The sequence below is a fragment of the Chelonus insularis genome, unplaced genomic scaffold (assembly GCF_013357705.1).
Source record: "Chelonus insularis isolate UGA/USDA-ARS -01 unplaced genomic scaffold, ASM1335770v1 contig_57_pilon, whole genome shotgun sequence".
NCBI classification, from domain to species: Eukaryota; Metazoa; Arthropoda; class Insecta; order Hymenoptera; family Braconidae; genus Chelonus; species Chelonus insularis.
In genome coordinates this window covers 284,176-311,275 of record NW_023276654.1, presented here as the reverse complement: position 1 = coordinate 311,275, position 27,100 = coordinate 284,176, and the positions used below count along the sequence as shown (strand labels likewise).

The 27,100-nt window shown below is 34.1% G+C and overlaps 1 protein-coding gene across 4 annotated transcripts in view; it reads left to right on the top strand.

The window, feature by feature from the left end:
- The window catches only part of LOC118070371 (dystrobrevin beta), a 300,960-nt gene that overhangs the window by 52,794 nt on the left and 221,066 nt on the right, over positions 1-27,100 (top strand). For all 4 annotated transcript variants that reach the window (XM_035088930.1, XM_035088929.1, XM_035088931.1 and 1 more), the window contains one exon: positions 12,005-12,087. In XM_035088930.1, the coding sequence (XP_034944821.1) occupies positions 12,005-12,087 (83 nt within the window). The remainder of the gene's footprint in view (positions 1-12,004; positions 12,088-27,100) is intronic.

The following is a 27,100-nucleotide window of genomic DNA, read 5'->3' as shown; positions in this document are numbered from 1 at the left end:
TAGTTCGTTAGCTTTCGTGAAACCGGATGAATTTGATGGTTCTCAGACATGAGAATCTTATTCACGGCAATGTTAGACTATTGCTCGTCAGTATGAGTGGATAAATGAGAATTTAATGAAGATCATTTTTGAAATTGTATTGTTGATTTTTATTTTAAACTTTATTTAGTTTCAGCTTAATCTAATACTTCACTCACCTAATAGGAATTTCCGGATAGAAATTTTTAGAAGACTGAGAGAAAATTAAAATATGTGTATATTACAATCTAATAATTTACGGACAAACAACAGTTCTGTAAAATGTTGAAGTTGCTTGATGTTTAGATTGTTCATAGCAATGAGGGGAGAGTTGCCTTACTTCGAGTTTATGACCAAGATTCAAATTGACAGGACGTCTCTTATTATTGATAAATAGCTGTCAATAAACATTTTTTTATTTATTTTTTTAACTTTGAAGTCATTTTTTGGCTCTGTTTTACAATATTATGCGAGCTGATTTCTGTGGCTTCGTCTGGGTATGTGGATAATCGTGTCACGTAATAATAGATTGATTGAAAATGTTTCAAATAGTAATTGTGAAGTGTGTAAACACCAATTCCAGAAACGTATTGTTATATAACAGTAATTAAGGTTATTATTTTGTGGGTGTTATCAATTACTGCAAGAAATCCAACTCAACTTTAAACGGGCTTGGGCTAGACTTGGGCACACGTAGTCACAAAAAATAATTTTCTCTGACATACGTGATTAAGTATAATGAAATACACGATTATTGTCGATAAAGGCACGTACTAATTATTCATTTCATTGATATGTCCAAATACATGTTTACGTCCTTTATGCATAACCGTAATAATTCGATGTTAACAAACCGCGTGCATGTGCACGGGCTAATAAACGACATGATACAAGTGATATAATGCGTCTAAATAGTCTCATCCCATCGTTCAAGTCTAGACTCGGGATAAAACCGAGAGATCGCTGGTGATCGATCACGAAGATAACGCACAAGTGTTGACAAAAAAATCATGAAAGACGTAGCGTTTGACTTATCCATGATGAATAATAAAAGATTCACGTTTACAGCTGATTAGCAGTCAGGGAATGCACTCACTTTGAAGCTTTTCAGGGACTGACGATTGAAGAATTATATTTAAAATTGCAGCAGTAGATGTTTCTATATTGTGCATATTTGTTGCTCTCAAGAAAAGAAATATTATATTTACTCCTAAATTTCTTAATAATGCTGTATTATATTAATGTTCATTACATATTTTTATACTAACAAAATCGAGATCAAAATAATTTTGAAAAATTCTTACTTTTGCAATGATTATGTTCAAGGTTGTTCGTCATGATCGTTTTTCTTAGAATACAAAGGCTCCAAAACTGTTAGCGTTGCGGAAATCAGTGTTTTACAGAGGTTTAAGTTATATGGTTGAAGGTCACTAAAATGCAGTCATGAAGAATAACATGGTGGGGGGTAAAATGTTCCAAATAACAAATTCTCTTAAGCGATTTGTTGAAAAAATGTTAACTTTGAATAGCCTAACTGATTAAGGTTAGGGAAGATTGTGCTAGATCAGATCAATCAGGAAAGTCAGGTTTTGTAAAAAAAATAATATTCTTTATTTTAGTATAAACAATAAACAATTATACACTGTACACTTCTACTTCACTACATAAATGAATGAATGTTTCTAGAACTTAATGAATGTTAGTTGTAAGCACAGAATGTTAATTAATAATTAACTGAATGATGATTGAATGTCTAAACCAAAACTAAACTTGGTGTATTCGGTATTATTGACCTAGTCCACGAGCTCAACAAGCTTCTCAAGTTTAGTTGAATGATGATTGTGCACGTGGTGTTAGCCTAACAATGCAATGCAGAAAGAATTTAAGTTAATCACTTGAATTCACTGTCAATTGTCGTGAAATATTTATTAATTCAGTTGTAGAATGAACTGTAGAATGTTTCCGTTTATTCAGAATTGTACTAACACTACTGATTGACTCAAAAATGATTTTTTGAAAAAAAGAATAGAATGGCGTGTACACGTGAATGAGAACAGAAAAAAAATGGTGACAGGAACTTCATTAGTCAAAATGATCACTAAATTTTAGTCAATTGAGTGACTAGATTGAGAATTATTGATTATTTGGTCGATTGGTTATCGACCTAGGCCCAAGATGGCCGCCGAAGTTCCTGGTAGCTGACAATTCAAACTTAAACATTAATTAATTTTCAACACAATTCATTCAGACTCGTGTCGTGAGTGAAACAATCAACCGTTATAACATGTCATCATCATCAAGCCAACAATATGAATCTTCTTTATCCAACGATCAACAGGGTGAAATGGATACTTCTGAGGGAGCAGCCTTAAAGGGCCTTAAAGAGCCATTTAGCGCTTGACCGTGGTGGTATGGGCCGCTATTATACATTCAAGAGTAAGAGTGGCAGGGCTAGCTACACGCTGCTTCGAGCGTTTAGTTTTGCCTTGGCGCAATTTCATGATTTTAAACATTTTTTGCATATAGAACAACTTAAAGAAATCAGACTTCCGAACAACGGTGCTGTGGTGCTATTTTTTTTACAGATATCATAAGAAAACTGTTTTTGGCAGATTTATAACACAGAACGTTTTCCTCAGAGAAAATGACAACGTAAAATTTTTTAAAATGCTAACTACATCGTATTTTTGAAAACCTCTGTGATCATTCACAAATTCCGCATTTAGCCCGGCAAGTGTTGCCCGAAAATATACGCTTTTTCCAAGTTATATATTACGATGCAACTGCTCAACCACACGGTTACTTATTGCGAGACTGGAAATAAGCAACCTCTGAAAATTGTCGATTCCGCACGTGTATTTTTCCAGAAGACCCAGAATATAACGTTAATGTACAACGCAAACATAAAAATGAAAACACTCATAATCACAATTTTTTAGCTATAAATATGTGATGCTTCAGATGCATCATAAAAAAAACAAGCTGCAATACTCAGTGCTTTCTTCTATCTAACAAAGAAGCCTCGCGGGGTAAACACTGTCGATTTAGCTGAGGCTACTATATAATAATCTACGTCAGAAATGATAAATCATGTATTTTTTTTTCTGCGGAAAAACGTTTCGAAGGGGTGGAAATCACCCCCAAACTTGGTTACAATACTTAACTGCTTGCAATTAATAATTATGACTCAAGCTTTTTTTATCAGTAGTACATGCTTTATCAGGCACCGTTGGTTCATGGATTGCAGATGCATATTCTTCGTCTTCTATAATTTCTGGTTCCCAATTCTCATATGGTTGTTTAAAATGAAATGAACTCTCTTCTATCATTTCGATATTAGTATGCACATTTATTGCATTCGATAATATGTGTTCAATGTGATTGTGATGAGGAATTGTATCTATGTTTGCCCAAATGACGTTGACAGAAAATAATATTTTGACTAATCATTTACTACTCAGTCTCTCGTTACGACGTATTTTATTCAGTGATTAATGTGACGATAAATAATTAATCAACAACAATTAAAAATTTTTTAATCACGATTTTGTTCACTGCCGTTGATGTTATTTTTAATATTCCAAAGACACATATCTCGTAAATTTTTACACTCTTTCTATCAAAATTGGTCCCATCAAAACTAAACTTTAGTTTTTGAGTTATAGATTTTTTGATGTAGATGTTTTCGAAGAAAAAGAATAGTTTTTTCAGCTCCAGAAGGGGGAAAAAAATAGAGTGTACAGTTCAATCAGTTTCTTCGACAACTCACAGTTATAATATACAACCATCGGTATCCCAATATAACCCATTGTAACCCAAATATTATATTATATGATATATTCTGGAAGTTTATAGACTCATTTTTCAGAACACTTCAACATTTGCTTGAAGAACATATTTTTTCCAAATTTTGAAAAAAAAAGTTTACTGTTGATCAATTCGTGGACTGGACATCGTTCTGAAGCTGTCACACCTGCCAAACCACCAGATGAAGAAATTGAGATGATGATAATTCTTAAGGAAGCAAATTTAGCCATTAGATGTTTTTGGGTTTAGAATGTAAAAAATCTTTGTAGAACATTTTTCAGATAGTATCCTTTTACAATAAAATGATTTAAATTTATACTTGAGAAATAATATTATTACATCACGATTACTGGCTTATAATCAACTCTCGTCTCCGCGATACATTAATCTTTTTCGTTATTCATGGTTCGAAAGTTGTTATACATTTATTAAACTAAATGAATTAGAGAATCCAGTCGATTTTGCATTTGTTGATAACTGTAAGTCTCACTGTGAAATTATAGGATTTAAAAATATTGCAGGTACATAATTTATCTTCTTTATTTTGATGCAAATTTAGGGAAAAGAAGAATATTTTTTTTAGCATCGATTTTCATGTTATTTTAAAAATGGCAAAGACACGTATCTCGTAATTTTTTATGCTTTTTCGACTGAAATTGGTCTCATTAAAAAATAAATAATAGTTTTGGAGTTATAGATTTTTTGTTTTTTTTTTAATAAAAAAAAATGTATATCTGTAAGTTTTATAAATATATAAGTAAAGGTATTTTTCATCATTTTTTATGTTGTTTGAACGTGTAAGGTCGTTTCTGAAAATTTCGATTAGAAATATGTAAAAATCAAAAATCACCTTTATAGGATGCCAAGTTTGGGGGGTGATTTCCACCCCTTCGAAACGTTTTTCCGCAGAAAAAAAAATACATGATTTATCATTTCTGACGTAGATTATTATATAGTAGCCTCAGCTAAATCGACGGTGACCACCTCCCAAGGTTCCCTTGTGAGCAAAAAACAACAAGCGGCTGTATTACGGAAAGCTAATCCTCCTAGTACGTTACTCTTTTACGACTCTTAGCTTGGCGTGGAAGTGCTAAGGGAAAAAAAATTATTTTACGAGAAGGTGTGATTTTTCACCGATTTTTTCGGCACATATTCTGGGCAGCTCAATATCAGAATTGATTAACGACTGAAAATAGAACATGCTAAAAAAAAAGTTCTAGAACCTGAAGATACTGTGAAGAATTTTCAATCGCTCGATATACAATTATTTACAAGCAGGTTAGATAAAAGTTGTGATTTCTCATCAAGGCGCCTTGATCAAAAAATGAATTACATATTATGTTCTACACTTTACCAAAATGAACGTGAGAAGTGGAATACCTATTCACAAGTGCTGAAAGAGTATTTGCGATTAATCAAAAATGTGAGCCGTCCTGCAGTAAGTCAGCATTTGACTCAAAGTGACAGTGAAAAATCGTCGAGATAAGGTAACGAAACTAGGAAAACAATACATAAATCACTTGATCATAATATTGATCAATTTGTGATCGATAGGGTCCTGAAGAAATTCCAGTCAAGGTCAGAAGTATAAAAGCGGAAGTGTAAAAATAAATGGTTCAAATTTTTCGTTTAAGTGATAGGCGCTCTTAAAAAGATGTATTACACGTCCTGAACATCCGGCAGAGGTTTTGCTGGTGCAAACCAATTGCTGAATTATACACAAAGAATACACAGGGATAATGTGAAAAAAATAGCTAGAAAATCAAAATGCTTACACGTTACACCGTCCCACGAGGCGGCGTTTTTCAAGGCGCACATATAATGTTGCACATGTTGACGATGTCAGGGAAGCAGATTTAGTTGATCTACATAATATTGCTACTTATAATGATAACATTAAATATTTATTAATTGTTATTGATGTTTTAAGTAAATTTGTAGGGGTTATACTATCACTTAACAAAACAAGTTTAACTGTTGCTCAAGTAATGGGGTGCTTTTTTAGACGTAGTAATAAAAGATTACCGCACATATTACCGACAGATCGTGGTAGAGAATTTTTGGGCTCTGATTTCAGAAAAATTCTAAATAGAAAAGTAATTAATTATTTTTAGAACTGCTAGAAATTCGGATGTCAAAGCAACTGTTGATGAACGATTTAATCGTACTTTAAAAAAGCGAATAAGGCGTTAATTTACATACACACCTACAGAATGATACATCGATGTTCTACAAATAATTGTCACCGCTTACAATAACATTGAACATAGTGCTACAAAACTTACGCCTGTTGAAAATGATTTCAACTATGAGTTAACAGCTTTTCTGAATATGAAGCATAAATATGAGTACAATAAGGGCTGTAAAAAACTATTCAAAAAGCCTAAATATAGTGTTGGTGATTTTATTCGTGTCAGTAAAGCAAAAGCAGCTTTCACGAAAGGATATACGAGCAGTTGAAGTGCCGGTGTAAATTGAACTCAGTCTCAGCACGCGCCAGCCTCTCCACTTTTACTCTCGAGCATGGTAATATAGCCGCTCCTTATAATATTGAACAATTTGGCGTTACGCAGGGAATCACATAAAAACCATTAAATAATTGAAAGGTATATATTTTAATAAGCCAATAATAAGTAAATTATAAAGTTATTATATTACAAATTACAATATATCAATATATTACAAATAGAAATTGAATTAAAACAGAATTGGAGGGAGTGACCTAATTCGTATATTGATAAATACTTAATATATAAATCTTATTTTGGATTCAAATTGAACCTAATTGTCATCATTGATTGTACATTAAAATTTATCTTGTAATGTTGATGAGTTTTTGAGTTATTTACAATTGAACATTGCGTCTTTAAGTTGAACGCTATCTCTCCAATTTAAATTAGCGTGTTACTAGGCACTGTAAATGTGAGTCGCAAGAGCGCGCTAAATCAACAAGGGGCAATAGTTAGATGGGAGACAAAATGTGCGAGTATCGTAGCACCCAGGCCCCGTGATTACATAGATGTTTCTGTTTTTTAAAATATGTCGCGTTACATGGAGGCAGATTATAGTTTGTCGTGCCCCACTTCGTACTGCTCTATATAGTAGTCCGATTATGGATACACCGAACACGCGAGCGCGAGACGCGTTAGCGACCAACGACCAAAGCGGATAAAGTTGGTACTATAGGAGGCCAAATTCCAAGCCTTGCACCTAGGGCTGCCAATGTCTAAATATTGACCAATTGAGGTCAGACTCGTAGTGGTATGCTATAAGGCCTCGGGCTAGTTACGTGTATCCCCGTGCCTTTTTTAAGGCGCAGGTATATACATCCTGGGAAATGCCTTTGCGAAGCAAGTGGAGTTATAATTTTCCAGATTTATGCCCTAGAAGGCGAGGAACTCGATTTCCATCCTTCGGACGAGGAAAGCATGGCTTTCATCATTTTCACTATATTTTTAATATGACAGAACATAGTAAATACAGTAAATTTTACTGAACTTATACGTATTATATGAAGTAAAGCTGAAATTAATTTCATAGTTGACCACTTACTTTTTATCCTTTCCTCTTAAGTGTCTTTTAGTATTTATAAACATGTTGGCAGAATATCAACTATCGTGACTCCAATCGCGTAAGGATTAGGCCTTAGACAATATGCCAGGACTTTTCGTGCCAAGAAGAAATTAAGAGATGTTACAAAAATGTTATCTTCATTATACAACTAAGTATCACAATGAATCATCACAGTTCATTACAAATACAATGAATAAATTAAAGCAAAATATTCTTAAGCAATGTGTCTCCGGATCTTGATGTAAATGTCTGCACATTTTAAAGACTTTTTTTTTAGATCAGTATATCATTATTTAAAATGTTTTCACCACTTTTCATTAAATTAATTCTTTCTTCTATAGAATTTTCTGAGATATTGTCTTAATGTGGTTCAACGAATTAAAAGCTGTTACCGACTAAGTAGTTTTTATATCCGACAAGTTTTCTAATTTTACTGTCAATTCTGATATAAAGCGAATATTTTTTGGATGGTATTACCCAGCCTTAAATGTAGTAATTGAGTCCGGACGCTCTTACCTAAAAAGTACCTACTTGTATTTGTTTAGTGCACATGCTTTGATTTATGCACTAAAGTTGCAACAAGCTACAGTTCGATAAAACTTTGAATTGAAAGAGGTTTTCAGCATATTTTGCAGGAACGCCTAAAATGATGTTTTAGGACGCGCGTTCAGAATGCTGTATACATTTAATCGTTAAAGAGAGACAGGTGCTGTGTGGACTCTCCGTAAAGAACTTGAATCTCTATAAAAAAAGGTTTTGACTTTCTTTCCGTATTTATAACTGTTTTCGCTACATAAGCAGAAAACGGACAAAAACACAATTTTCAGAAACTCGACACTTGCTAAGCAATAGTAATATTATCAGTTCTTTTACATTGATTTTACGGAGTTGTTAAGTTTGAAGGTTATGTTGCTGTCAGCTGATTTATTTTTGAATACACAGTTAGTTAAATTTTACTACAGTGGAATGGGTCGTTTTGTGCAAAAAAAGTGTTTTCAATGAAACAGAGAAGACTCACAGAGATCCCGTTCGGGTAACGAAAAGCAAGAAATAAGCTTAAACAAAAATTTCTTCGAATTTATTGAATTTCGAGGCCACAAATTTACCACATGTAAAAAAGAAAAACAAGACTGCTTAAAAGAATGACTACCGGTATTTAACCACGACATAGAAGATAATTTGGTACATCATATTTCCGAATTAGAGAAGTACATGTTCGGGCGGACAATAAATAATATTCAGTGTAGAAAAATAGTGATTATATTATCATACCTTATGTAAGATACTTATTGTTGTATTTTAATTTTCTTTTTGTTTAAGACATATATGATTATGTCGTATCAATTAATAAATTTAAGTTCTTACCTTGCGATAATTCAAAAATTGCTTTAATTAACAGAGAAAAGTAGGTAGAGTGTTGATGATTTTTTAGTCTTGAAAATAATAGAATACTTATTATTGTGTTTTGCATCTTTATTTTTCGACATACGATATGTTAGTGATAAAATATTATTCAATTATAGTTTCTATGTTGCCATAAAACGAACAGTATATAAAAAAACCTTACTCAACAGAATAAAAGTAAATATCGGTTATAATTTTCTTAATTCATTATAAATACTTATTATTGTTTTTCTTTATCTGGGTGTATATAGGCAAATTTCGTGTCTGTAAGATTGAGTACTGCCTCAAACATAGATATTTTTATGTAAATAAATATTGTATTTATTACTCGCACGATTTTAACTCCTATAGTACAATTTAAACAACTCGTTGGTTGAATTGAATCGTTTGTAGATCTTCAAAAAACACATGTTTGACTACCTTAAAAGCAAACTAAGACCCCCATTTTTTTTGTATGTGATAGCCAAGCCGTTGATTTATAATTATAAAAGTTTTTCATGGGTATAAGTTTGTATGTAAAAGAAAAATTGACGTTAAACTAATAATCGGTACAATATATCCGACTTTTCCTTATTAATTTTGTAAAGGCAGTATCTGTTGCTTCGACAGTGCGGACTCTGTTATTATTATTAACCCCTGCATGTATTTTCTTTTTCGAGCAAGTTGCTATATGCTTGCAGAAAATCTCTCGTCCGTCATCATCACTATGTGCCGAACCTTGATCTCACTAGAGGGGTAGTGTCACTTAGAAATTGCTTGATATCTTCACATGCACTTAGGCGGTGATCTGTTCTAAAAATTTTGGAGTCTCTGTACAACTAATTACCATGTAAAAATTCTCGACTCAGAAAAGTCGAGTAGTGGAATGTCAGGCAGCTTATTAAGTGGTTTTTCAATAAAAAGGTAACCTGGCATTAGTGCTTTCAGGTCGAATGGAATTCCAGATAGTGGGCTCAGTGGTCTTGCATTCAACACAAACTCAATTGGTATTTTGAAGTATAAAGTGCTATGAGAATTGAACTGCCAATTTGTCCGATGCTCTAGTAATAACTCTTTCAGATGCTTGTTCTCCAAACAGACGGTAAATTGGATTTTGCCCTTTTTAGATGATTACAATAGCCATAATACCCCATGTCTTTATAGAATTCGATTTCATTACTTCTTTGGTGATAAACTTCTCGAAGCAGAGTTAACTGAATTGTATTTGCCAGCAACATACTACCTAATGGCATTTAGTTACAGGTATTCAACGCGATGAACTCAATTTCTCGGGTAGTTCTTATATCTCCAAGAAGGAAACTCATCAGAAATATCTGGTTTGTTCTTTAAACTAATGTATAGTCGTTATAGGGATATACAAGAAAAAAGGTAACTGGATCTAGTGAACTCTACTCTAAGTTTAGTCATAGTGCACTGCTCTCTCTCTCAAGACTTCATGATTAAAAAAAATAGTCGATTGATGCTTCAGTCATTTTGGTGAGTACTTATTTTACGTATTCTGGATTCTTATACTCACCCATGAATTCAGTATAAAGTCTTTCGTACTGACTACAGTTTTCTAATCTTCTGGGAATATCTCTTAAACATTTTACCTCAACTGATGAGTCGTCAAGATAAATAAGTGATGATTTTAAAGAGAGCGTTACGATGTATTTACTTATATTATTTTTAGTGTGGGTTTTCTTAACATGGTCTGTACATTGCTGGTCCGCAGGGCTTAGTTTTAAATTGTTAACTCCAGAAATTTTTTTTAGCACTGAATTCACTAATGAAAAAATAGAACTGTTTTTTAGTTGTTGACTAATTACAGTACGACAGATTTTTGCCAGGATTGTGTTGGACAAACCCATTCGGTATAAACAGAAAGAAGAAACCTTTGTGATCGAAAAACTCGAATACAGAGCATAGATCCCATTTTCAATCGTTTATAACATATTCAATCGTCATAAACAAAAAGAGTACATTTTCATTCATGTTAAGTGAGTTCAAAGAAGCTTTCGAATCTATCATCATAATTACATGTTTACATTTATTTATTTTGACTACAATAATAAAACGTAAGCCATCTAAATTTTCTAATTTCACGCTCATGATTAGTACTCATTTTCGGTTTCCTCCTCCAAAGTCGATGTCACCGGACGCTTTTGAAGTGCCTCTGACCCCACGCCTATCTGGCAAGAGACATTCAAGTTTTCCTGAAAACGACTAAAAATGCAATAACCAGATTTTTTATAGAATTTATAAGCTTTATTTTCACTGCTTTTATTTGAATTATTAATTAATCAACACGTTTTAGCAACATGACCATTTTCCCCACAAAGTTGAAATTTTACATTCGATGAAACTCTATTTGATTTTTTAAAACAATTCTTAACAGTATGTCCAGTTTTACCACAAAACTGACGATTTTCTTTGTTACCTTTTTCTCTTGAGTAGTAATCGTTAACCTCAATTTTTAAGTCTTATTGCTATTGATTTTCACCTTCTCTTAAAATATATACTAAATAATTATGTAAAATTTTTAAAAATACACTTAGACATTACTAAAATATTGGAAAAAATTGAAAAAAAAAAAATTTTTTTTAAATTGTTTTTACATTTCTTCATGACTATTTATTTAAAAATAGGAAAAAATCATTTTATTTACATTGTTACGAATGATTGATGATAAAAAATTATGAAGGTATCCTATAATATACATATTTCAAAATTTTGGACTTTCAATCTCAATATCTCAAAAACAAAGAGAGATATCGAAAAGTTTATGCTTCATTTTCGACTTATTTTCGGTCGATCTATCTAAAGACATCCTCAAATGGCGGTGCCACGGAAACCGTAGTCGTGCCTGTTCAGCCGTCATACTTTGCCGCACTACTCATACTTCACAAAGTTATAGATATATGTAAATGTTAAAAATCGTATCTAACACCCAGTGTTTAATGTTGGCAATGAAATAACATAATGAATATTCTGTGCCTCGGTCAAAGCCCGTGGTATTAAATAAAAAACATGGTTGCGTGAGAAATGCCGTTAATAGATTAGCAATTCAGGAACTTTATCAATTTTTCAATTCCTTTCTACAGCATCCACCTAATTGCTTGAGGCTTAAAATGAATAATTAATGATTGATAAGAGAAAATCGATTGAACTTCCAAATCATGATAAACTAGAATTAAAATTAAAATTTTTTTGATTTTTGTAGTGATAACAATAAAATTCAAGTATTCTCTGTGAAAGTTGCACTAGCTACATTGTGTGCTGGAAAGCTGATGGATAAATTTCGATGTAAGTAATAATTTTTTAATTCTAATCTTCGAATATTTTCGAATTCTATTGTACGAAATATATCTGTACAATGGAAAAAATATGATACAGATGAATAAAAAAAGGAGCAATGAAGTAAGTGGAGATAAGGGAGTGTTTATAATTCGGCGCAATATAAACAAAAAAAAAACAAAATTCTTAACAAAATTTTTGTTTTTAATTTCAATTGATTTTCTCGCCTACGATTTAAATTATAAACACCTCGTACCCTTTACCTCCACTTACTTTATTCCCTCCCTCCAATTTAAACCCATGAGAACTCAACTACTCCAGCTTAAACCCTTAAAAGTTCTACAGTACTACACTCCGGTTAAAATCTATGAGAGAACTCCATTTCTAGTTCAAATCCGCTTGCATCTGAATTATTAATATTCGATAAACTGTATTTTTATGTTGAAACGATACTTTCAAAATTTCAATATGATAAGTAAATATAGATTTTCATGTAAGGCACAAAAATACGTTCAAGAAACAGGAAATTAGAAATGTAATAAGTAGAGGGAGAAAAGAACGTTAGTTTGAAAATGTATATAATGTTGGATGTAATCTAACAATGAATCAGTCAAAAATTAATCTTGAATTTAGCATCATCTTTAACCATTTTTTATGATGGAAAACACTAAAATTACACATATTATCGATATGAATGGTTTCATAATAAATGAAGTATTTTATTGTGAAGAAATAGCTCGTATTGATGTTAAGAGTGGTGAATTAAATTCAAGTCATTACGATATTGGATATCATATTCTGTCACCTAAATATGAAAGGATATCAAGATTCGTTACCATGTTTTTTCATGGGTTGACGATGAAAGATGAGTACGATAATCCTCATTATAAATAATAATAATTTCTTATTATATATTACTGAAGAGGCGAAATCACGAGGAGGAATAATTGGATACAAAGGAGGATGTTTTAAACGAGATAAATTAACATCATTGGGGATTTCTAGTTTTGACATAGAACACACTTTCAGAGTCGATGAAAATAATGTTTCTGATGTGTAATTAAAAAAAATTTTTGTAAGATAAACTTCAATACCTTGCATACGAACTGTTCCCTGATATTTATAACAGGTGTAATTGTTATAAACAGAAAGAGGAAGTTTTTATTTGTCTTATATGGTTCGTAACTTTTTTGTAGTAAACGAAAAAATTACACTTTAGAAGAATTCAAAAATGTTGCATGGATTCCTTTTTTCATTGTTCATAACAGATTTAATTATTATTAGCAAAAAAGCATGTTTTCATTTATGCCATACAGTAGGTAACTTTTTTCCAGTAATAGAAAAAATTACGCGTTAAAAAAATCTATGTATATTGCATGGATCTCTTTGTTTATTGTTTGTAACAGATTTAATTGTTATGAATAAAGAAGCATGTTTTCATTTATGTCATACGGTTGGCAATATTTTTTTAGTAACAGAAATAATTTTGCGTTGAAATTTCTCGAATATATAGCATGGATCCCTTTTTTTCTTGTTTTTAACAATTTAAAATTTTTTATTCAATTATTAATGTAATGAATAATTTGTTAGTTACAATGTTCAATTGTTATGGACACAATTCCATATTATTAACAATTATTGTTGACTGTTATAGCATCTTTAATGATTTTTTCTCAATCCTGACATTAGATTAAATTCTTTCATAGCTGGTTTTTAAAAAAAAATTTTTTTTTTTAAGAAATATTGTCATCATGTTTTCATACAAGAATTCTAATAACTGAATATTCATATTCTTAAAAAGAATTTGAAATTTTGTCTCAAAAATGGTATAACTTATAAATTGGAAAATTCAGGTCGTTTTTCATTTTCTCTAATTTTTTGGTTGTATAAAAGAAATGGCTAAACTGATTGTACTGAAAATCTAATCAGCTTTAAGTTACGTAATTACGCGTCGAATGCAATTGGCCCCACGTCGATATCATTTTTGTTCTCGATATAATCGGCCAGGAAATTTCCGGATGAACGTACGCACATACACACATACAGGCGTCTACTGGAAAACAATCGTATTTGACTCTGAGGACTTTAAAACGTAGAAATATGTCAAAATTCGGGATTTACACAATTAGACCCATTACTATAACTTTCCACCGGGAAGTTAATAATAGTAAATGATTATTTACTTACTGATGAACTCTTCCACAACCTTATTTTTTTTTATATTTATAACAATTATTATTATATATACTCAACCACTAATTGCTCGTGAGTTGTTACTGAAAACCGAGTCGTCTGTGTAATAGAATTACAACAATTATCATGTATCTATGAGTTGTCTGTATTGTTTTTGGGGATCATTGAATGATGTGAGTTGTCTGAGACCTGACTGAGGTAAAGTTGTCTCTTTTCTTGAGCTGTAGGAGATCGGACCAAACCTAGTGACCCTTCTTCTAGGACCCTCAACCTTTCTGAGGCTGAAACCTCATGTGCCAAGGTCATCTCTTCCGTCGAGTCACCAGAGAAGCATTCTTTACTCCTGTTAGCACATATAGATTGACATGATTCATCACCATTGATCATTGAGTTGTCTGCATGTTGAGTGATCACACCACTTCTTGACGAGTTGACTGAAGCATAATCAGAGTTGACTGCAGAGAGTTGACTATGATGATAAGTTACCTAGTAAGAAGTCTGTTCAGATCGATGAGTGTGATTTGGAGTTGGCCATGGAAATGGCGCTTTACCACCTCACTGCTGGGAGGTTGATAGCTGTTGACTGTTTTAAGTAGGCTGCGGTTCGTGGCCTGGTATATATCCCCTCTTTCTCAATGACTCCGTCCGGGGTGTATGGATCGTTGAATGATGCTTCTGATTGCACCCATTGCACCGTTTGTCAGACTGGATCAAGTGGTGGCCGAAGCAATTGAAGCACAGCCGTGCTGAGAGGACCAGTTTGTATCGCTTCAGTTGAGAGAGAGCTGCAAAAGATGTATAGTCAACTAAATAATGCTCTCGACTGTCGCACTGATCACAACGGTAATCAGCCTGTCTGTTTTAAGCCCCATGCCTGGAGGCTCGAGTCGTCTGAGGTTGAGTTGACTGCTGTTGGGACCTAGACTTCCTCGTGATCACTGGAGTAGGCCACCTTTTAGCCTGACGTGCAACATCCTCAATTGACTCCATCGCACGTGCCGTGGTTAAGATGAAGTTTAGTAGACTGTTCAGTCTTTTGAAAGTTTATATTTTAAAGTAAGTACATTTATGATATATTGTTTCTAGAGTTATTACGGGAAGAACACTCAAAGAAGGATTGGACATCTCTGGATTTCTCTCTACTACTTCAATCAAGAAATGCTGTCAAATTATAAATGACTTTCGAACACATCACTTTGAAAAATTGCACAGTAAAACTATCTGGATGAATTTATAATAAAAAAGTAAACTTAATTGATTATTGTGAAGAAATAAAAATACACTCGTTTATTTTTAAAACATAGAATGGCTAATAGTAATAATAATGATTGAATAGGAGTAATATTACTTTATCAAAAATAACGTGAAAGAAAAAAAAAAAGTATAAGAAAAATTAATTTCATAATTCTTGATTAATTTTATCCTAAAACAATTCATTCATAAAGAACTAGTTTTAGCTAAAAGAATGTTTGAAATGCAGATTTTTTTCCCTTTTTTATCACTACTGAATATAAAAAAACTAATTAATTAAAGAGTCGAATGTAAAAAGACCAAGTGATCGGAAAAGATCCTTTATTAACAATTATAAAAAAAGTCTTTTTTTATTCTTAAATTATGATTTGCAGAAAGATGTACGTACGCAAAATGTTAAGGATTGTTTTCGTTAGTAATTGAGCGACTCGCCATTTAAGTATAATTGCTGATTAATAATAAAATAGTTTTCAATGTTTGCAGTGATATATTGTGTAACTTAGCTCAGCTACAGCAATAACTACTGCAAGCGCTACAGAAAGTTTCAGAACGAATTCTACTTTCTACTGTAGCTGTGGCACCACAGTTTCTGTGGATAGATTTTGGGATAGTCCCTGTGGAAAACATCTACACAGTAAAGAATATAATTTTCCATATGATTATGAGAGACTTGCCCTACGAACTTCAACGGTTCTATATAGATAAATTTATTAATTGAACATTAAAACAAATTTTTTTAACTCTTATATAATAAAACTTGGAGAGTAGAGCTCAAATGTTAACTATCGTGGACACGTAAAAATGTACAGTGCTGCGATGACACGCTGAAAATCAAGCATTTTCGGCGGAATATGCCGTTAAACGCCTTTTTACTTAATATTTTAATAAAAATCAGTGCTCTGCAGTGGTCTGGGTGCAACCCAAGAGGTCCACACGACCAACTTCCCAGTGGAAAGGAGAAATAAAGTCAATATGTTTTGTAGTTATAATAATTATTATTGTTACAAATGTAACAATTATTATTATTATCTCCTTTTAGTTCGTCAAAGGTGTCTGGTTAGGGCCCAGGTAGGTCGGAGCCCTGGGATCCCTGACCAGACAGGATTATCCTGCAGGCACCCGACTCCCTCAGGTTTGAGGGTGAGCCGGGGCTGCAGCCGTTCAGCCAAGATTTTTACAAACGTCTCAGGATTCGGAGAGAACCAAGGATGACCGCTTTCTGCATACGAGCCGCGAGAATCTCAGCCTGACTACGGTGGACTGGTATTGTTTGAAGCTCTGTTAAAAAGCGGTCCCTCATCCCTCCGAGGGCACCAATCACCAGGACTATCACGTGCGCTGTGTATTCGTGATAGACATTTTTCATGACCTCCATGAGCTTTCTGTAGCGTTCCTGTTTACTCTCTTCCTTTGTACGTATATTTGTCTCAGCCGGGGCTGAAAACTCAATGTAATATACGTAATTGGTGGTATGGTCGAAAAGAGTGATATCCGGCTTATTGTGTTCAATACGATGAGGCGTAGAAAGCGCGTAATTCCAGAGAATTTTTGCTCTTTTCTTCTCAACGACTGACTCAATTTCACCAGGCACATAGGGCAGCACTGGTGTCTCGTCTATTCCATAAGAGTGCCGAAGGTGGTAATACAGCACTTTGAGAGCGACGTTATGCCGGTAAATGTAGGCTGAGCGCGCTAATATCGGACAAGCCGATAACACAGGAAATAGTGTCTCATCTACATCACCGTGGCAAACTCGGCATTTTATGTCCTCGAGTTGTTCATGCACAATATCACGCCGATAGGCGAGGGTGGACAATACACCATCTTGGCAGGCCATAATGAATCCTTCGGTCTCAGAGAACAAGCCAGCTGACTTAAGGTATTGAAAAGTCAGCTGGTGTGACAAGTCCTGTGTTCCGAGATGACGATAAAACACACCATGTAAGGACTTTGCCACATGTTCGTCGAGCAGTTTTAACTGCTCGGTTGTTTTTATATCGACCTTTCGCTGCCCTCTGGTCAATTGCAAAAGCCTTAGACCGTCTGGGCTGCTAGGGTCAAAAACTGAGCCGAGGTTCTGCGCTGCCTGATATGCTGCTCTATATAGGAACGCATCTCTTCCTAATAGTTCAAAGCTGTTTACGAACTTGAGAAGGGGATCAGAGCTCTCATAGATGTCATAAGCCAGACCTATTACTAACCTGTCATGTAGACATTTCAAACTTAGTAGTCGACGCCCTCCCAGATCACGGGGAAAGTATAGACGTTGGACAAAAGATCGTGGGTGATGACTCCGGTGTAATGTCATCACTTTCCACGTGATAATGTCCAGATCTTTAAGCTCTTTTCGGAGCCATTTAAGAACTTCGAGTGAGTATAGCAAGACTGGGACAGCGAGCATATTCGTGGCTCTGACTTTGTTAGGGCCTGATAATTCAGAGCCCCATATTCTCTTGAGTCGCCCCTTGTACTCACTGCGGAGAGTATCTTTGATAACAGACACATCCTGTAAAGGAGATTGTGCCTGTCCAAGATATCGGTATGACTCTCCAGCATCCAGATGCTCCCGTCTGTAAGCTCGACATTATCACTCCAGTTCGGCGATATTCCTTTTACTAAGTAGGCAACTGCGCACTTGTCTAACCCAAACTCCATGCTGATTGCTCTGGTATACTCGGACACAATCTCTTGGGCTGCTCGGAGTCTCTCAGGACTCGCCGCGTACACTTTCAAGTCATCCACATAGAATAGATGTGTGACTTTATATACGCAGTTGGAGACTCGTCTAGCTTTATATCCAGGCGTTCGGCGTAGAGTGACAGATAATAGCAGCAGTGAGATGCAAAATGGAAGAGGACTCAGGGTATCTTCCTAGTATACGCCTCTCCTAAATGGCACTGCTCTGGTAGACACTTTCGTTTCACCAGATGTTACGGTGAAACGTGTCCTCCAGAGCGGCATTAGATGTTCGACGCATCTCACTTTCTCTGACTCTACCCCGAGCAGCGTCTCCTTTTTACTTATTTCTTTGCTCTTTTACTTTTTTTTTCAATCCCACCACTTTTTTCTTTATGAGAGTAGTAGGAACCTCCATCCTCGGCCTGTAAATGTAGAAAAATTATAATAATGATAATGAAAATGAACAAAAAAAAATATATACATAATTGAATAAAAAGACAAATATTAAAAAAATCAGTAATTGAATGAACATATCGATGGAAAAATAAAAAAAACATACAAATTGATCGTTATATCAATGAATTAATAAATAAATTTAAAAGTACATCAATAAATAATAAAAATTAAATAAATAAATACTTAGGCAATTTAAATTTAAAAAAATAATAGATCAATATATAAAGAAATCAATGGAAAAACAACAAATAGATAAATACATATATATATATATATATATATATACATATAATACATATATATAATAAAATACATATATATATATATAAATGAAACAGAAATATAATTAATGAAAAGAAAATGTAAAAAAAATAAATGAATGAATAAAAAAAAAAGATGAATAAATAAGTAAAATAATAATTATATACATGAATAAATATATGGATGAACAAATAAACAAATAAATAGTAAAAAGAATGAATCAAAAAAAAAAAAAAGAACAAGAAATAAAAAAAAATGAACAATAAATGCTTGAAAAAATAAATAAATCAATTGGTAAATAAAAAATCAAGAATAAAAAAAAATTAATAAATAAATGAATCAATAAGCATGTAAAAGAAAGAAAGACCAAATAAAATTTATTAATAAATGAAAAAAAAATAATAAAAAAAAAAATAAATGAATAAAAAATAAAAACGAAAGAAAAGATCGGAGACGTATGCTATACGAATTCGGTGGTTAAACATCAATTCACTCAAATAATCGGAAAAAAATGAAAAAATTAATAAAGTAGAGAAGTAAAAGTCTGAAATATTTTGAAAAATCAGCATAACATAAGACAAATCAGAATGTAAAACAACAGTATTCAATGTTTATAATTGATAGATGGCTCTAAAACTAACAGAAAAAAGCGTTGCTTTATTTAAAATTATTTTTACTGTTGACAACTGGTATTTACAACCGGGCTCTGCGTCGATATTACAATATTGCCTATAAATTTTTGATCAAAAACTATACGCTCGTATTTATTGTTTAATAATAAACTAACCTTTAATTGCAGAAACATAGTTAAATTTTTTGTTGGTAAGTATACCCTTATATACATTAGCTATTCACTAAAATCAAATTGATTATAAACTAGCAGATTTTCGCGACTTCGTCCGCGAATAAGCCAATTCCAGTACCTATTGCTGTGTGATGAAATTAATAAGAAAATAATAAATGCGTAAGCATTGATAAAAAAAGGAAATGATTCGTATTTTATCGTAATACTCAATTTCTATTTCTTTACAACAAATTGTATGTTACAAACAAAAAAATTCGGTTCATAATTATTTTACATGTTCTGTAACTTTATTTTAGTGAAAGAAAGAATTACGTGTTGGAAAAACTCAAAAATATCAAAGAAATCCTTTTTTCTATTGTTTACAACAAATTAATTATTATAAACGAAAGCAGGATGCTTCCATACATTTTACATAGTTCGTAACTTTATTTCAGTAAAAAAAAAGTACGCGTTGGGAGAACTCAAATATCATGCATAGATCCCGTTTTAAAATGTTTAAGAAGAATTTAATTGTTATAAACAAAAAGAGTGAGTTTCCACTTATGTCATACGGTTTGTAACTTTTTTTCAGTAGAAAAAAAAATTACACGTTGGAAGAATTCAAATATATTGCATAGATTTCTATTTGTATTGTTTATAACAATTTAAAATTTGTTATTTAAATATTATCATGATCAATAATCATTTGTCATTAACAATGTTCAATTACTATGAACACAATTTCATATTATCAACAATCATTATTGACTATCATATTGTTTCCAATGCTATTTTTACCATTTCAACACAAGTTTGAAATTTTTTTATTGTTAATTCTATTTTTAAAAAAATTTTTTTTTTCTATAAAATATAGTTATCATTTTCCTGTACAATTATTACAAACATTCAATATTCATAGTTTCTGAACGATCTCATAATTTTGTCTAAAAAATGATATAATTTATAAATTTCAAAATTCAGATAGTTCACCGTTTTTTCCAGTTTTTTGATTCTGCAGAAGAAACTACTCGACTGATTTTGCTAAGAATCTAATCAATTCGCAGTTGCGGAATAACGTGTCGAATGCAATTGGTTTCACGTCGATATCATTTTTTGTTCTCGAGATAATCGAGGTAAAACATAATTCCGAGCGCACATACGTACATATGTACATACACACACACAGACGTCGACTGGAAAACGGTCGTATTCGACTGGCCACCAGAAAACGTGGATATATGTGAAAATTCGGGATTCGCAAAATCGGACCCATTACTATAACTTCCCACTGGAAAGTAAAAAAAAAAAGTAATATTTTTACTGAATATATCGAAAGAAAGAGCATCACTCATTATTGAAAAATTAATTTACCAATAACAAGAATTGTTATTGGAGCTATTTTTTTTATAAGCAAATATCAGTGCTCTGCAGTGGTCTGAGTGCGACCCGAAAGGTCCACACGACCAACTTCCTAGTCGAAAAAATGAAAAAACACCCCGAGTAGAACACGTTTCCATTCTTTATAACAAATGGAATTGTTCAAAACGAAATGAGTGTGTTTTTAACTTCCCATTAGGAAGTTATTATAATTGGGTCGATTGGCGAAATTTGAATTTTGATTAAATCTTTACGTTTCAAGATATTTGCAAGCATGCTGACATATTTTTAGAATGATGAGTGTGTGTATGTATGTATGTACGGGGGTCAGCATTTTTTTCGTTTTCGATATCTTTAGAACGGATCAAGATATTATCTTCAACTAGAATTAATCCGAAAGATATTATTATAAAGAAGACTTGAAAGAAATTTGAACGAATTCGATCGAACCGTTTTTTTTTTATAAGAAAATTACTAATAAAAAAATGAAAAGATTAGCTATTTGAAATACTTTTAAACCAAGCAATAACAATTTCATTTGAATATTGAGTCGATATTGACTAGACATTATTGTTCACAACCAAATATGACTTTTAACAATTACGCATTGTTTATAACAATATGAATTAGATATAAACACTTGAAAATTGTATTTATTGAATAAGTAATTCGTATATCACATGTATTTGAATGTTTTTAACAAACATTGATTACAACTATTTTAATTTGTTATACACAATTACTAATGGAAAGTTCGTCGTGTTAGCACAGACAAAGGGTGCTCAGACCTATTTTTATTCATTTGATATGGTTAGTTACTCCATTTTAGTAAAAGAAAAAATTATGCGTTAGAAGAATTCAAATATATCTCATAGATCTTTTTTTTCATTATTTACAACAAATTTCATTGTTATGTTTACTATAACTTCTCACTGGGAAGTTAATAAAACATTCACATACTACTAATAAATTTTAAATAATTCCAACATTCTGTTGGTAATCGTTTATATGGAGCCAATAAATAACGTTCAGGAAAATTTTAAATAATTAAAAATTACACATTTGTATGAAAAATTTATTAATAACAAATGCTAACACAAATTTAAAAAAAATTGTTTTACACTCTTCACATAAAGATATGAAACTTTGCTGTCGATAATTTACTGATTAAAAAACTCGCCAAATGCGACAATGAGTCCACCAGTCTAACTGTTGCCACCTATACCTGATGTCTCAGAGCCTAGAATTTGCCCACTCACGAATTAAACTATTTAATTGTAATTTTTAATGCCCGCAATGCACCAGGAAGTTTTATACCAGACTTCCACTGGTTAAAGGTACGTGAAATAAGTCAAGTAATTAACTGGCCTGCAAGCAGGACCTCTAGTTTATTTATAATAATAATTACAATTATTGAAATTAAGTTCGCAAACTATCGCGACTCTACTGCAGGTTACTAAAGAATCATACGCGAAACGTTCCAACGCCACACCACATACGATTACAAAATTATTTAACTTATTATTATTGACAGTAACAATTAAATTGAGCGTTATACTTAAAGATGCTCTAACGTACAATCTCTCAGGGAGTATTTATGTTGGTCGTTATACGTTGTTTACAAATTATTGAGTCTGCCGTACACACGATAACAATGCGTGACCTTAGCCAGCTACGGTTTCTCGAACCTTCGAGTCTTCTGTTAAGTTGTGAGTTTAAGGCGTTAGTTACTCGAGAAACAAAGTAAGGTATAGAGTAAATTACTAGAAGATAAGAAGATAGTCGAAATGTCACAAAATCCATGCAAGAATTATTAAAATGTAGATCAGGCTCACGCTTGTTGCGTCGTGTCCGCCTCGTCGAATTCTCCGAATGGACGACGATAGCTTCTGCCGGTCTTTCTTGTTCCTCCAGACATCTGTTTTGCTCTCGCCTGAGATTCTTGACAATGGGTCACAACTGAACTAATCTTCTTGCCAATGTTCACAACTGAACTATTTTTCTGGTAGTAATTCACCAACTTCAGTACTTAATTGCGATGAGGCACTCTTACTTTTATGGATACTTCTCGAGTGTGTCGCCGCTTGTTCTCTAGCTGCCGCACGATCTCCGTGTATCCCTACTAATCAATAATTTAGGGCAGTGGGGCCACTGCACGTTCCTTAATTGGGTCATCTGTTTTGAGGGATGTCTTAATTCACGCCGTCGCCTGACGGCACCCGATGTTAATCGATTGCCCATTGCGAGCATTGACAGGCTGAGCGCGAGATCGCTACAATCCTCGTCTCAGCTACCCCCTTCCAGATCGATGCTTAGCCTGGTCTGATAGCTCGAATCGTTGTAGCTCCTTTCTGCATCGTTGTTAAAGTGACTCCCGTGGGTGTTGGCGTAAACATGATCATTAATTTTCATAATAATGTATGTTACAATAACTTACCTTATTTCACGTTAACCATTTTCATACATGGCGCCTCCCAACTCAGAATTTTTGTATAATTTTAATTATGGTACTGATAAGTTTTTTTTTTTTTTCGTGATGTGAGAGAGTATCGTATGAGTCTATTGACTAATTGGATTCGATTATTAGAGCTTGCACAATCTTAACGATCGACAGAACGTCTACTCGTGTTGTATATTTTTATTTGTTATCATCAATTTTTTTTCGATGTTGCTACTGCCATTATTTCCTGCGTAGTGTTTTAAGAAATTCGATTGTTTCGTTGGATTATGATTCATTTATTCGGGTTATAACGTGATGTCATACAAAAGAACCCAGTTGAGTCTAGCAAGAATTTCTATGGAATGATCTAGAGGAATGTGCCAGTTATTTATTTTATTTTAAATCAATTTTGACAATAATACAAGTCTAAAGATAATACACATAATAATTTTTATAATAAGAACAAAAGAAAAAAAAATATTTTTAAAAGGAAGTTGCCACGATTAATGTTTGGAATTTATAATTAACAAGTAAGCATGGTATTGAAATGTTAGCAGCGAATCAATGCTACTCGCAACGTAATAAATAAATTGTGTGACTAAGTCGGAAAGTTTTGTTTTATATTTTCTTTTCTCTAAGAAAAAAGGAGTCGTTTTCGTATTAGTGCCTACTGGTTGATTGTTGAGGTAACTCGATCATCTCGCCTGACTCCAGGCGCAAGTATCTCGGGTTATCCTCTGTTTTCTTGGCCCTTTCTCTTTTTTCCCGTGGAACTCGTCTCTTCAGATGTGCAGGTGGTTCGTGCTGTGGAAGACGTGCGATGCACAATTCACACCAAGGGTTAAGTAACTCTAGCGGGCCCCTGCATCCAGAACAGCGATCCTTGCGTGATCGATCATGATAACTTCTCCAAGGACACTTGTCGGTAGTAGTATTGTCAGCCAAGCATTCTCTGCAGAAGTCAGATCTTATAGGTTTAGGACACCTTTTCCAAATGTGATCTTCTGAGCGGCAATTTACGCAACCATTAATCGGTTTTGGACGTAGCATGGTGAGCACTGTTTGTGTCTCGCAGGGTTTTGTTTTTGCCGTTTTGCGATCTCTCATCTGGCGATATTCTCCAGCCAGTTTCAACAGAGAGTCCTCCCTGGTTTTCAATGTTGATTTAACGGTGCCCAGCTCAGAACGTAGTTGAACATTATTTAACACAAGCGTGCGGGCTTCTTGCTCCAACTCCACGATCTTTTTGTTGCGCTCTTCCATCGAGGCTCGGTTATAGTTAGTGGTCTTTCTTGGTTCAGCCAACTCGCGACGCAGCCGTGCGTCATCTGAAGTGGTTGAACTGACCTGTCCGGTCTCCTCACGCCGTACTGCTTCAAGGTCAGCCTTGACTCTACGCAGCTCTTCCTTCGGTGTTCGACAACAGTAGGCAGATGACGCCTCTCGCTCTCGAGATTCAGCAAGTTGTTTTTGCAAATAGTCTATCCACCGGCGCTCTTCTGCTCCTCCCGTTTTGGGAACCACATATTGCATCGCCCTGTTGAAAATCCAATAAGTGTAACTCAAAAGCCAGTGAGCCTGCCCATTAGATGAATTAGAAGGAAAGACTTGATGATAGTGAAATAATAGCTTATCCCCTAAGTCAAGCAAGTTAATAAAGAAAAGAATGAGCAAGTTACTATGATAATCTACAGAGAATGTTATTGAAAAATTGCTGTAGAAAGCAGTCAGTAGATAGTAAGAAATATAGTTAGCAATAATGAAATATTACAATAGTTAAATTATTCATTCGTGGTTTGTTTGTCGCGATCCCGCGTTCTTTTACTACGTCTCGGGATTTTTAAGTCAGTGACGTAGTACTTCCCTAGAAACTTTCCCTTGTCGTCATCGAGAGTTACTACTAAAGACGAAAGTACCTCTTTTACTCTGGCAGGCCCTTTATAACGAGGTGCCAGCTTAGCAGAGTCACCCTTACCAGCGTTGCTCAACACCCTGTTATGGTAATACACCACGGTGCCGGGTAAAATACCTGGCTCTGCTCTTGACTGAGATATTTTCTGATATTTTTCCGTAGCAAGACTTCGCTCAATTAACTCTTGTAGCTCTATAATTCGCCTAGCACGATTAAGAGTAACATCCCTTGACTCTCCTATTTCAACGTTCCCTGACACTTCACCATTCAACCCTACGGACTTCCCATATGGGTTGAGGTGCCTACCAAAGTTGAGATAAGCTGGCGAAACCTTTAGAGTGGAATGAACAGAAGTATTATAAGCGAATACGAGCTCTGGAAGTGTTTTATCCCATGACTTATGTCTGTCACCTACATAGATAGCTAGGAGATTTTTCAGATTTCTATTTATACGTTCCACAGGGTTCGATTGGGGGTGATAGAGTGGAGTAGTGATTTGTTTAACACTGCACGGCTTCTCCGTCTTAGAATTCAGTACTCTATAGTCAACAAAAATCGGTGTTTACCACTTTTCTTCAGCACTACTACTGGGGGGCTCGACCAAGCACTATTGCTAGGCACAATATAACCTTTCTTGAGTAACCGATCAACCTCTTCATGCAATATTGCCCTAACAGCTTCGCTTCTGCGATAAGGTTTTTGACGAACCGGTTGCGTATCTAATAGATTAATTTTTAGTGAGATCAGATCTGTAGGACCAGGTTCACGACCTTCAAATCTTTTGAATTGGTCATCTAAAAATTTTGTTAACTGGTCTTTTTGCTCAGGCAATAATACCTTGAAACAACGAATAAAATCACAATCGGCTCCGACTGTCTCTGCATCACCGCTTTGACTATCCTCGCTAGGTAGTGCTGTAACGTCATAATGATGAATGACATCATCACCCACAAATGTCCAGCACTTTTCCTTCGCATTGGTGGCCACCCACCAATCAACCATAAAGTTTTGCCCAAGAATCAAATCGCCTGAAACATTGTCCATCACATGTATGTAAGCCTGACCAACCCAGTTGTCTACAGCTATACGAAACTTTGCAGCGAATCCTGGATGCACGATTGATACGCCATCAGCTAATAGAACACCCCTGCGGGTCACAAAATCTTGTTCTGGAGGAGAAATTTGACAAAATTTAATTTTCTCATATAACCTTTTCGAGATAAAACTGCGATCACTACCATTATCTAGCATTCCTACGACCTCATTAGGCCCAAAACGAACGACTATAGGTAATCTCAATTGACCAAAATCAGGTTTGTCGCCTGTAGCTCGTCCAGGTTCTGGAAATTCCCTCAATTGACTATCCACCATTGGATCAGCAACCGAACAAACTCTAAAAGCGACACGGCTCTCGGTGTGACTCTGTCCAGAGTTACCACCCACGTGGACCGCCATTGCCCTCGCCTGAGGTTCGCCCTGATCATCATCAGATTCGTAGTCCTCCTCCTCGCTGCCCTCGTATTCACTATCGTCTATACCTATCAACTGTTGGTCAGCAATTTGTTGACCCATATTGGACCCAACAACCATAGCATTTACATTAACTAGCGCTTCGGTTCGCTCCGAAGAAGCGCCTTGCTTTTCTTGTGATCCCGAAGCGACAGCTAGT